The sequence below is a fragment of the Arachis stenosperma genome, chromosome 2 (assembly GCF_014773155.1).
Source record: "Arachis stenosperma cultivar V10309 chromosome 2, arast.V10309.gnm1.PFL2, whole genome shotgun sequence".
Taxonomy (NCBI): Eukaryota; Viridiplantae; Streptophyta; class Magnoliopsida; order Fabales; family Fabaceae; genus Arachis; species Arachis stenosperma.
Window position 1 is genome coordinate 113,507,112 of NC_080378.1, and position 14,093 is coordinate 113,521,204.

A 14,093-nucleotide genomic window follows, 5' to 3' on the forward strand; every position below is an offset into this window, starting at 1 on the left:
CACGTGTGCGCGCCTCCCACCCTACAAACCTCCCTAAAGAAATAAAAGTAGATTTTTTTTATATGTACATTTACCATAAAAGTAATGGCTAAGAATATAGATGACATTTACACTTACCAATATCCGAGATTCTGTCAGAAAGCGACGCGGAGACTCCAATGGCAGCCTGCTTCGTGTTGTCGGCAACGCACATGGTACTTTAATCGATCAGACTCCAGTACTCGGTACTCTGCACTTTGACGGATGCTGTAATTCTTCACCCCCTACAGTACTGCATCTCTGCTTTTGAATCTGTGACCCACCCTGAACTCCAGACTCCCATCTAACTTGTAATCGTCTTCACCCGTGTTGGAAAATTAATTTTTCTCTTGCACTACATCCATGTCTAACGTATGATAATGACTTGGCACAGACGACAACGCTGGAATTGGGTGTGGGGCCGGCAAAAGATACTGGTGTGATGGCTCCACCGGAGTCTCGGACACAAGCTCCTCCTCGTCATCATCTTGTGACGAATCACTGTCGTTACTATCTGCAATATAATTCTCGTGAGATCCATCACCGTCAATGTCCATGCCATCCAACGGACTAGCAACATGGATGGGCGATGGTGTGAGAGGCGAATCATCTTGCACAAAGTCCGATTGTCCAGATCCACTACCACCAACATCACCAACCTCTGCGGAGAGCTCCATCACTTGTTCGGCCATGATCCTACCATGGATGTCAAACATCAGCCGCACATGCTCGTCGTCATACAGCCAAAACAGACGAAATCGAAAAATTCTATTTTCCATCGGTACTAGCAGCCTATACCCTTCCCGTTCAACCTCTTTTCTCCCACTATCAGCGACGTTTCTCAATATCAGACTCTTCAACTTCGACAACGAGGCAACTTGCTGTGTGCGCAATAACACGGGATTCTCACACTCAAACACGACCTCATTATCACCATTTCTCATAAGGCAATTGAGATACATACATACAACCATATATCCGCTACTACTAGACATTATGGCTAATTTGCGAAAGAATAAGGTGTAAGAGAAGTAGTGAACTTGTTGTGAAGAATATAATGGGTTTCATATCCGTTTATAGCTGCTGAAAATTTGTCCTAACATATTTTCTTTACACAGTAAACAAATTAATTTTACATGTATTTCGTTTACCGTGTAAACGAATTTATTTTACACGTATTTCATTTTCACTGTAAACAAAATGCAGTGTAAGCAAAATATGAGATGCGACGCAATTTGGTAAGAACATTGAAAATTATTTATATCGGTAAATAATAGAATTATTTAATTTATATAAAAAAATCCCACAAAAATTTTTGCACATCACACAAACTTAGTAAAAATCATTTTGCACATACACATATAAATATTTATATAGTACAGAATTTTTTGCCCCTAACACAAAATTTTACTGCGAATGTATTATGTTAGTTGCTAAGTCAATATGTTTAGTATGTTGTCTTCCAAAAAATTTTGTACTGCACACTAAAATTATGTGTTGTGCGCCAAGATTTCTGTGCTATACCCCAAATTTATGTGCTATGCATAGGAATAATAAAACGGGTCGAACCCGTCGAATCTGCCAAAAAAGATGAAAAACGCTATGATTTTAAACCTGTCAATATCGAAAAACTGCGCTAAACCTGCGAGTTTTGGTGCCAAAGATTTTTTTATAATAAAAAAGTGATTAATTATACAAAAATTAACAATCATATAATTTTTAAACATAAATTTTTCATTTTTTTCTTATTTTTCTTCTTTTTGTAATTCACTTTATTTATTTATTTTACACTTTTATATATATGCTGAAATTATGTAACTTATTTATTAAAATAAAGATGATTCAATTCGTTGATATTATTTTCAATAATTTTATTAAAGTTAAAAATTTAAAAGAAGATAGCGAAAAAATGTATTATAATTTAATTATTTTTATTTATATTTAATTTTTTAATTCTCATATGTATATTATTTTTTTATTAAATGTTAAGCAGGCTAGTTCGCCAATCCATCATAAAAAGTGGGCCTGACTAGTATTTTGATCCCACTTTACTTGGTACGCACGAGGGGCTTTTTATTGATGCAGCCTTTGGTAGGGTGGATTACCCATTTTGCCACCCTTAACTGTGTGTATTTTGTTGGTTGAGTGTTAATGTTTTGAGTGTATTGCGTATTTTGCTTTACTTTGTTGATTGGGTGTTGATATTCTCGACATGTGGCCCTTCAAAAATTTTTGTGTTTTATACTAAAATTTTTTGAGCTCTGCTCCAAAATTCATATGTTGTGAATTAAATTGTTCATACTCTAGTTTTATGAACATATATAGAAGAAGATGATGATAAAGACGACGAAGACGATAATAATAATGATAATAAAGGAGGATGAATAGAAAAAAGAAAATAAATTAAACAACAACAATAACAACACCAGTAGAAACAACAACAATAACAACAACGGTTGCAATAATGACGACGACGACAACCGTGATGGCAACCATAATAATATCAACGTTGAAGAAAGAAGTGCGACATATATGTATGAAAAAAAGAAGTACATGATGATTTAGTTGAAAATTTGATTTAAAATACGCTCGGACATCTAACTTTATTAATTATTTATTATTATTTTTACATCAAATATGAATAATTATGTTTTTTTATATATAATAAAAGAGTAAAGTATTGTTTTTGTCCTCAACGTTTAGGGTAAGTCCCAAAGTTGTCTCTAACATTTCAATCGTCATATTTAAGTCCCTAATGTTTCAAAATTGACTCAATATTGTCCTACCGTTAAGGATCCGTTAATAGAATTGACGGCGGGACTTAAATAAGACGAAAACGATACATAAAAATAAATTTTAATTTAATTTTATCTTTTAATAATATCAATTTTTTACTGTACATAGTATTCAATTATTTTTTAATTACATCTAAATAAATTACACTTAATCACATTACTTTCCTTTTAAATAAATTAATTTTTTATAATTTTAAAGAATTTTGATACATTAGAGACAAAAGGTATAATTTATATTTTATTGGGTGAAAGCTAGTGCACCCCAGGTAAAGTAGGGAGTGCAGCACTCTTTAAAAGTTAACCTACTATCAAAAGTGATCAGGTAAATTAAATTTATTTATTATTATTATTATTATTTTTTTGTTATGGGATGAACAAACAAACTGACACTAACAAAAAAACTAATTCGCTCGTTTAATAGAGGACTATCTTTACACCAAAAAAATACTCAGAAAAATTTAATCGAATTCTTTCGTTACTCTGTATTGTTGATGTGATGTCTTCAAGCATTTTCACTGTTTTGTTTACTAGCAGGTGTTTTTACTATTGTTCTGTCTAGCCATAGATTTTGACGCTTTTGAACCCACTCCATTCCACCTCTATCATAAATGGACCTTCAAAGCCGAAAAAATTGCCGCCATAGAAAAGGAAGACGCTGTCTGTCGCTGCTGCTAGTTGGCTAACTCCAAACTGATTCTGTAGAAGAACCGGTTTCCATGAAGGCGCCATGATTCTCAGATGATGACGCAGTCAAAGCAACAAAATACATGACAGTTATAACAAGTCTATTATCTTTGAGAAAGTCTAGGGAGCCAATAGTCTAAGCGTACAATGTGTACAATGGAGGTTTAGGAAGTATTAGAGATATGACCATTAGTGTTACATTGTTCTGTCAAGTTACGCTTTTGGGATGAGTGGTTTCAGATATGGTATTAGTGTTCTGGATCCGAAAGGTCAAGAGTTCGATTCTTGTTGAACTCCAAAAATAGTTTAATTTTTTATTGAGATGTTTATTATCCTTGGTATCCAGATGGTTATCCTTGGTATCCGGATGGTTATTCTAGATAGTATGGTGATGTTTATTTTATTCATGGATCAAAGATTTAGTCCATTGTACACATTGTATATTTAGTCCATTGGCTCCCTAGCACTACTCATTATCTTTTATTTCAAATTATCCTCAACTTGTACGTAATAGAATGAAAAATTAAAATATAATTTTATTTAAACAATTATTTGTATTATTTTTATTAATTTATTCAAAAAATAATTAAATTTTGAAGCTAATTGGTATAAAATATTACAGATATAAAACTAAGAAAAATTTTTATTTGTATAAAAACGAGCCTAATAAATAATTATTCTATTTAAATATAATTAAGAGTATTTCTTTCTTTGTCAATGAGTTATAATTCAAATGACATAGTCTCTATATTCACCTAAAAATTGGTAAAAAAAAAAAGAATACTTCTTTTTTTATTAACTTTTTTAAACATTAATTATTTATTTTACATACTATATAGAAATAAATGAATATAATATTTATTGAGTAGACACAGTTACGTACAAAAATTTATTGTCATAGTATTTGAACCAAAGAAAAGAAAGTATTATTTTAAGAAAAACTAACAATATATTTTTAATAATATTCTTAATACAAAATAATAAATTTTAAATATTTTTTAAATAATATATATTAATTAAAATAATATAATTATCCCAAATAATATATTATAAATATAGTAAAATGACATATTTCAATAAAAAAATTGTTAATAAAAAATTATATGAATTTTTGCTTCGCACAAAATAAAATTATTATATGTTTGTTTGCTTTTTATGTTATATATATGGTTTTTTTTAATTAAATTAATATAATACAAAATCTTTTATTATTCTATTCATATTTGATGTTTTAATTTTGTTTTTCACAAAATAAAATTATATATATATATATATATATATATATATATATATATATATAACACAAAAATTTTTATCATTGTGTTTATATTTAATATTATAATTTTATTTCACATAAAACAAAATTTATTTAAATTTTAATATTATATACATAAAATATATATATAACACAATTTTTTATCATTGTGTTTATATTCAATATTATAATTTTATTTCACACAAAACAAAATTTATTTAAATTTTAATATTATTTTAATTTTTTTCTAGATTTAATACATGAATTTTTAACTTATTTTTTATGTATTATTTATTTTAATTCTAAAGTCCAATAATTTTTTTGCAAACATGTTGTTTTTAATATTTATATACTATTTTTTTATTTTAAATTTCAGCCTAATATCTGAGACTTATAAAAAAATTCTAAAACTTGTAAAAAATGATTAACCTGATTAACAGGTTACTTTTTTAAATCCAGATCATTCAAATAAAATATAATAAATGAAGAGTTTAGATTTAATGAATTCACAGGGTGTGCAGCACTCCATACTTAGCAAGGAGCGTTTAAGAATGAGCCATTTTATTGTATATATATATTTTTTTCTGCAAGTTTATATACTAGTCATTCTACAAACATTTCTTGATAACTAAAAATCTTTAAGAGTAAAATTATAAAAAAATTAATTTATTTAGAATAAAAGTAATATGATTAAGTGTAATTTACTTAGATGTGATTAAAAAATAATTGAATACTATGTATAGTAAAAAATTGATATTATTGAGGGATAAAATTAAAATTTATTTTTATGTATCATTTTTGTCCCCAACGTTTTCATTCTATTTAAGTCTCTAATATTTTAAAATCGTCTCAATTTTGTTCTGCCGTCAACTCTGTTAACGAATTTCTAACGGCAGGATAACATTGAGTCAATTTTAAAACGTTAGAGATTTAAATAGGACAACTGAAACGTTAGAGTCAATTTTAAAATTTACCCAAAACATTAAGAACAAAAACGATACTTTATTCGTAATAAAAAGAGTTAACCGAGGCACTGGCGGATCCAAGGGAGCCTAAGGTGGCCATGATCCCCCTATTTTTTTAAAAAAAAAAAGCAGTGTTATTAGTTTATTATTATATAATTAATATATATATTAATTATAGATTAAATACATTTTAATATATTACACACTAAAAAAAATTATATATTAGTAATTTAATATGTATAAATTATAATGTGTATTATAATATATTAGTAACAAATAAAAAATAAATTTAAAAAACAATAAAAGTTTATAAATATATAAATAATTAAAAAGTTATTGAAATATATAGGTTTGGATTAATGTAAAAAATTAATAATTATAACAAATTTTATTTTGACTTTTTTTATGACAACAATAACAATTGAATAGACTTTTTAAATAATAAAAATTATAAAAATAAGATAAAAAAAACAAATTTTTAGTAAATTATATAATTGTATATATTGAAAAAGAGAATACTTTAAAATTTATTTCAGATAGTAAATTGATAATTTTAGTTATATGAAATATCGCAAAACAATTTTAAAAATACCAAAACTTAAAGTATGTAGTTGAATGTTGATTTTTATATAATATAATTATTAATTTTAACCTATATATTATAAATTATATTTTGTTAACTTTTTATTATATTATATTTTAATTTATTTTATATTTAATTTGACCCCTTTTATCAAATTTCTGAATCCCCCACTGAACCGAGGTATTAGTGTATTACAATGAAAGGAATATGAGTAGAAGGCATTGACAAGTTATTTAATATATAAGAAAATGTATGAGAATAAGTCCGAATATTCATTGGTTGAAAAGAAACAAGTACTATCATGGTATTACTTGAAATTGACCAATACTATAAATAATTAAAAAATATAATTGTTTCTCTTTCTTCTAAATTCAACAAACTTAAGAAATTGTGATTAATTATTTCCCTAAATATACTAAGTTTTCCGTTGTCAAAACTCAAATTTAAAGCCATTAAAGAAAAAAAGAGAGCTTAACTTCCACTCAATGACTCAATTATCCCATGACCACTAACCAATACATGAGACCATGACTATGATTCTTTAATATTATGTAACTAGAGACGTGTTTAAAACATTTTTACAATGAAATAAAAACTAATTATTATTAATAAAAAAGAAATACAAAGTTGCCAACCCCTTTTCCGTGTGAGAAAAAAGTAAAGTGATCAAAACGCCGCGTTAAAGATGCAATATATGAATATATTATTCACACACGTGACTTATATATATAATGCTTTGCTCTAAACACAACCTTTCAATTTTTTAAGCTCTTTTCTTCATCAATGGCAGCATCTTCATCCAGCACCTTCTACACCAACCTCAAGTTTTGTACCAAACCCAGCAACAACAACAAAGCTTCTTCTCTTCTACGTATTAGTCTCTGTCACAAGAATAATAATAATAATCATGAAGACAACAACAATAACAACAGCAACAGCAACTTGAACCGAAGGTTCTCTTCTTCCACACTTTGTTATTGAATTGAAACTGTTGAATTTGAATGCCCATTTTCTGAAATTTCTAAAGTTCAAATCTTTTTACCATTTTGAAGGGAACTCATATTGAGAAGCAGTGAAATAGCAACCGTTGGTGCTATCTTCAATTTCAGGTAACTTCCTCCTCTGTGTTCTTTTTTCTTTTTCCTGTTTTTCCATTATCATCATTTGAAGTTGTTCACTTTTTTTTATTAATATTATTATTGTAATGCAAATTTGGAATATCCTAAATTAAGATTTCATGTTTTCCATTATTGCATATTTGAGTGATGAGAATTGAGAATTAAGGGGTCTTTTGTGCAGTGGAAAAAAGCCTGATTATCTTGGAGTGCAAAAAAATCCTCCATCATTAGCTTTGTGTCCAGCAACCAAGAATTGTATATCAACATCTGAGAATATCACTGATACCATCCATTATGCACCTCCTTGGTAAAGTTCCCTTCTTTTTGTGTGTGTTAATCTAACTATTGGTTTTCTAGTATTCAATAATTAGCTGCAATTAGAATAATGTTCTATTTTTAGCATAGATTTCAATAACATGTGAACAATTTATATGAAACTATGAAAGAGAAAATCCCAAATTTTGTTATCAATTTTGTTTGAGTGGAATTTTATCTCATGAACATAAACATCATAACATGAGAGTATCATAATCCTATAACTTATGTTTGTCATAAAACTCAGTAGCATTTTGAAGAGGGTTTATATGAAAAGGAAAAGTATAGGTAGACAATGGAAATATTAAACAATGTGAACAATAAATATATCGGATGTTCAATTCACTAGATGTGTGGATGGTTATTTACTTATTCTAACACTAAATTTTAGGTGAGTAATTTGGAGTGTAGTGTATTTTAGTTGAATGGGCCAATTTAAAAGTCTGTTGTTCATGTTGTTAAAGAAAGTCATTGGTTACCTAGTATGATTCATATAAAAAATACTTGTGTGTTCATAAAACATATTAGAGTTCCGCTAGGGAGACAATGAGGTATCTATATAATATATACAATGGACTGTTTATTTGGCCAATATGTATTAATAATGTGAATTAAACATCATTTTTCCTAATTTTTAGTTGTTTTTTGTGATATCTACCCCCAATTTATCCCAAATTATTCTTTCACATTAACCCTTGATCACATACCATTACCTACCCTCCAAAAAATCCCATTGTTTGTTCTGCAGAAAACCCCCTTTCTCCGCCGCCTCTCCGTAGCAACCTGCGTTCTACCGCTCTGTTTCTGTGCGACGTGTAGCCTCCGTTCCTGCCAACCAGAACTGTCGCACTACGCCTCCTCGCGCCAACGCCCTCGCCGGAAGAACCTCCGTAACTCCTCACGCGGCCGAACATCCGTGATCTGCAACGGTCAGTGTCGCCGACTTGAGTTGCAGCCCCGAACCCCGCGCTCGCATCATCACAACGCTGCTGCCTAGGTCTTGTTGAATTACTCGAAGAATAAACATCCACGAAAACTGAGGAAGTGAACATCCAAAATCATACAAAAACGAACATCCAATGTGAACGTGCATAAATCATAACCAGCAATCATCATCTACAACTAGGAATCCAAGAATAACCATCAGTTCACAAAGAAAGTGAACATTCGGCGACGGGAAAAAGGCACAAACGGGCTGCGATGGAGGCACTGGACATCCGGATTGCTGCGGTGCTGCGAGCTTGACTCACACAATATGCGCGTCCTTCCTACGTACGGTGGCCTGTGCGGACGATGGCGACTGGTAACTATGGCGGCACTGTACCGACTTTTGCTTCAAGGATAGAGTGAGAGAAGAGTTTACACCGTAATGAGAGAGAGATGATCCTAATTTGATTCTAGCAGGAATTATGATTTGATTCAAATTTTAAATGGAAACTACTCAAAATTAATTAATTGTCATAACTACCCAAAATTAATTAATTGCCATAACCAACGAAAATTATAATTTGATTCAAATTTTAAATTGGAAACTACTCAAAATTAATTAATTGTTTCTAATTTAATTCTAATTTCAATTTAACCCCATTGTACACATTGTATAAAACATACATTGGCTCCTCATACTTTCCCAACATATTATTACCACTCTTTTTTAATATAATGTTTGAACTTTATAAATTAACTGAGTGATTGAAAATGTTGTTTAAACAATATGCTTCAAGATTTTGTAAGTGTTTCTATTTTCACCTTCTCCATCAATGTTTAGAAGATAATAAACTTGGTTTAGTAATTAGTACCAAAGGAATCTCAGATGGCGTATCCATGTGCATTACATTGAATTCATGCATTCGCAATAGTCTATCAATTCTCAAACTTTGAGCCACGTGAGTTTAGTGTAGCTGATGAGTAATGTTTGTTGGTTTGAGCTGTTCAACATTGACCAATATTAAAATAAACATGGGTCGGTGAAATAGTGTACTTTACCACTTATTGTTTTTTTTTTAGTTTAATTCTTCTGTAGCTTGGCCCTACAACATTTAATACTTTATTGTGCAATTACCAATACATGCATGTTGTCACTTGTCTAAAAATTTAATTTTGTTACAGGAATTATAACCCTGAACATTTAATACTTTATTGTGCAATTACCAATACATGCATGTTGTCACTTGTCTAAAAATTTAATTTTGTTACAGGAATTATAACCCTGAAGGTAGGAAAAATCCTATAAGCAGGGAAGAGGCAATGGAGGAACTGATAGATGTGGTAATAAATGATAAATCTGACTCAATAATCATGGTTCTTACCTTTGGATTATAAGGGTCTTTTAGGTTTTCAGAAAAATATATCTATATCCATTTTATATTTTCTATATTACTAATGAATCAAAATGTATCAATGTTCACTTTTTTATTTGATTGAAGTAAAGCTTATGCCAATGCATAATGATAATCTCACAGATAGAATCAACACCAGCAGACAAATTTACACCACGAATAGTTGAAAGGAAAGAGGACTATATCAGAGTGGAGTACTCAATCTTGGGGGTATGTGCAATTCTAGATTAAAAATAAATAAAAGTAAACCTTTTGTGCATTTAGATGGTTTCCGAAACCAGCTTTAATTCCAATTCTCTCCTCTTCAGTTTGTGGATGATGTTGAGTTCTGGTTTCCTCCTGGTAAGGGTTCAACAGTGGAGTATCGATCCGCATCGAGGGTTGGAAACTTTGATTTTGATGCAAATAAGAAAAGAATTAAGGTAAAACTTCATAACTGTTTGGTTTTGGGGATCTTCTCCATTGCAAAACTTTAATCATACACTTGACATGATAAAGGATCTCATGTAATTTATTTTTTACTTAAGATAAACTATAAGTAATTGTATAAATTTGGTTAAAAGATGAGGTGGAAAAGTAGACAATCACTTCCTGATGAAAACTTCTTTCTTAATCGCAGGCATTGAGACAAGAATTGGAGAAGAGAGGATGGGCATCTGCAGAGACGATATAAGCAACCTATATAGAAATCATATAATCAATGGCAACAAAAACAACTTGAGTTCAACTTGAATAATTTTTTATCAGACCATAACCTATTGAACCATTGAATGAAAGACATGTCTGTGTTCATTTGAATTGCAGAACTCAGAGTGCACAAATGTAACCCTTGTTCAAGGAATGAAATAAATATCTTGGTTGTTTTTCCAATTGATATATTCCTTCACTACGAGTTTCCATCATGGTTTTGCATTTCTTTTATTGACAAAATGGTCAAAATTCCATGCTGGATTACCCAAGTAAATTGAACTAGCACTTTTTCTTCTATATCAAAAATAAATAGCAAGGGTGAGAGTAGTTTTCTCCATGCACCTATCACTTTTAATCCCTAACCAAATACACACTAAGAAGAGTAGGCACCAATGCTCAAACATTTGTCAAATTGAACTACATGCTTCTAGCCATATGAATTTGTATGCATAAACCAAGTAAAGCACACTGTATAAAACACCAGTTAGAGCTGATTAGATTTTGCTGAGATAATACCATGATCAAATTTCATAATCTTTTACAACACAGTGGATTTGCATTAATAAAGATCGGATAATATCCAATGCAAATTTAATTGAAAGCAAAGTCTAGTACTCTAGTTATAATGTAAACAAACTAGCACTTCCTCGAATTGGTTCCACACTGGAAACGCTTTTCTCAACTTTGCCTAATGGGAAATATCAACCATGACATACAGTACTTCAAACATTCTCAATTCAAATCCAGCACCTCCAACAGAACATTTCATTGTAGAGCATCAATCTTTCCTTAGATCCATGTACTCTCTATGGATACCACTAGCATTTAGGATGACAATTTCAACCTTATCTCCCTGTAAAAAGAATAAAAGTTAGCAACCAAGTTTATTCACATGTGGCAAACAGATGTGCTATACAGTATGAAATGAACTTTAGACAGGAATTTTGAGAAACAAAATCCTACAATTTGCAATGATGGACTTCTGTACCGTTAAGAATTACTGTGGGTAGAAATCAATGGAACAAGTTTTGGAAAGGAATTTTCAAAATCAAATTCATAGAATTTGCAAAGATGCACTTCCATACCATTAAGAAATACTGAATGGCAAGCTACAAATGTTATACAAACTTACAGTGTATATATCTCTCTCGGTTGCAGATGCAAAAACAGTTTTGACCAGCTCGACTGCTTCTGCTTCAGCCAATGGAGTAACAGCATCCTGCAAGATATCAAAATTGTCACATAGATATCAACCGAAATTTAGAGAATCAAACATTTCAAGATAAGTATTAATTTCAGAACTTTACCACAGGTGGATATAGGAGTGGGCTGGGAGACTTCAGTTGGTTATCCAAAAATGGTGTAATGAGTGTTGAACCAGAACCTTGAGAGCTATAGCCGACCCTCTCATATGAACCAACAGCATCATACGTGAAAACACATCCCTTTCCTATTTCAGGTTTAAGTAAGTTATTAGCAAATAAAACAATGGTACATGGACAAACATAGAAGGGTAGATATAGTGTACCTTCATTGTCAAGACCACCCAAGACATTGAAAGAATAATAAGGGAAGAAACGTTTGTAATAGAGAGTGTTCGAAAGCAATTGAGCCATTGCAGGGCAGCTCATTTGCTTGTTGTGTTGATGCTGATAAATCTGCATTCAAATGAAAAAGACAAAATCATTTAAGTACCAACGCAGCTCCCACATTCATTGTCAACATATGATAAAAGCAAGAATCACAAAAGGTACAAAACAATTCATAAATACAATTCCGCAGTTTCCTCATTTTCACTACTAGCATCTAACAACATAATCGATACAGCATGTCCTTCAGGGAAACAAAACTATTCAATTCAAGCATATCTAAATGCACATGGAATCAATTCATAGATATCTTCGACTGCATAGTAGCTTTTCAAAAATTGATAATAGACAATGGAAATTCCAATAACTGAAACCAGCCTAATCCTAATACCATAGTTTCCAAACCTTTGAATACATGATTAGATGGTCAGAAAAGAAAATGTATTTGGTCCAAATAAAAAGAATGAAAGCTCTCATATAATTAATAAATGTCAATCAGTTCCTAACAGCTTCAAATCCAATTCAACTTATGATGCAAAACAAGTGGTCGCAATGTACCGCTTCAACTCTAATGGTTGAAGATAATAGTTTTCAGCACAGAAAGATTGAAAACAACTCAACCAAGAAAAGTTCATTCATCCAACTTAATCTGAACTGAAATATCTACAATCTAAGAAATAAAACAACAAACCATACAATGATGGGATTAAACGTAGAAACATAATATCTAACTTGCTATGCCAGCGGCTAGCCTAGAAGAGCTTGAATCCAAAACAGCATTTCAACTATTAACTTATTAAACACAAACAGCTTCCTAGGAGAACATATACTAAGTGATTAATAAGCATATTAACACAGCATTTGCTAACTTGAAAGAACTCACACGCAAAATAAACATCTTTGGCAAATAATACAATAGTTGAGAATGTTGACTCACCAAATGCCTAGCAGACAACACCTTCTGCAAAGCTTTAACATCAGCTTGAAAGCCCGAAGAAGCCATAACACATTTTTCAGCTCTGCCGCAAAATTAAAGAAAAAAAAAACTCCAATTCATATTCTCAAACGATATTAACATAACCACACACATAAACATCAAGGAAACTTTGCCCAATTAACAATTTAACAGTTCATGCAGCTCTCAAGTATAAAATAACCCACTAAATTTCAAATGATTAAAAGAAATAATAAAACTTAATGATTAATTAAGAGTAATAATTAGGTTGCACATACAATTGGGAGATTTTGGAGTATTCCCGAGTGAGGATGTTGTAACCAGTGGACATTCTTGTATCCGCTGCGATAACACAGTAATCAGCTCCGGCAATCGCAACACAGGATCTATTAAAGGCAAAAATTAATAATAATTAATAATTAATTAGACAAAAAAATTCCCCAAACAAAAAACTGCAACTGAGAACCAAAAAAGGGAGAGAGAAGTACCCTCCATTGTTGTCATAGGGAGACCAATTAGCGTGCTGCTTCGTCATCGTTGTTGAATCACAGAGTCACAGCGATGAAAGTTGAAAAAGAAGAAGAATGAGTGTGGGGGTTTTTTTGTGAATGTTTCAGTCTAATAGGGTTCGGTTTTCGATCTGTCTTTGCTAGCACGAAAGCAAAGTGACGAGCTCTTTTTTTTTTTTCTATCTCTCCGAAAAGTGACAGTGTTATTTTTTATAGAATGGGCTTTTTTGAACTAAATGGCCCTTTTTGGAAAGAGTCACAAAATAAATCGACAGACC

At 30.8% G+C, this 14,093-nt stretch overlaps 2 protein-coding genes across 2 annotated transcripts; one reads left to right on the forward strand and one right to left on the reverse strand.

Moving 5' to 3' along the window:
• Positions 1-7,019: 7,019 nt before the first annotated feature.
• Positions 7,020-10,942, forward strand: LOC130958650 (uncharacterized). The gene is made up of 7 exons (XM_057885231.1): positions 7,020-7,253; positions 7,353-7,409; positions 7,600-7,725; positions 9,932-10,001; positions 10,196-10,282; positions 10,381-10,494; positions 10,692-10,942. The coding sequence occupies exons 1-7, from the start codon at positions 7,084-7,086 to the stop codon at positions 10,743-10,745; spliced, it is 678 nt and encodes a 225-aa protein (XP_057741214.1). The 5' UTR covers positions 7,020-7,083; the 3' UTR covers positions 10,746-10,942.
• Positions 10,943-11,233: 291 nt separating this feature from the next.
• On the reverse strand, positions 11,234-13,991 carry LOC130958666 (proteasome subunit beta type-1). Its single transcript, XM_057885232.1, has 7 exons — positions 13,795-13,991; positions 13,585-13,692; positions 13,289-13,370; positions 12,291-12,420; positions 12,070-12,212; positions 11,895-11,981; positions 11,234-11,615 (listed from the first exon to the last, which is right to left on the reverse strand). The coding sequence occupies exons 1-7, from the start codon at positions 13,839-13,841 to the stop codon at positions 11,541-11,543; spliced, it is 672 nt and encodes a 223-aa protein (XP_057741215.1). The 5' UTR covers positions 13,842-13,991; the 3' UTR covers positions 11,234-11,540.
• Between the last annotated feature and the right edge of the window lie 102 nt (positions 13,992-14,093).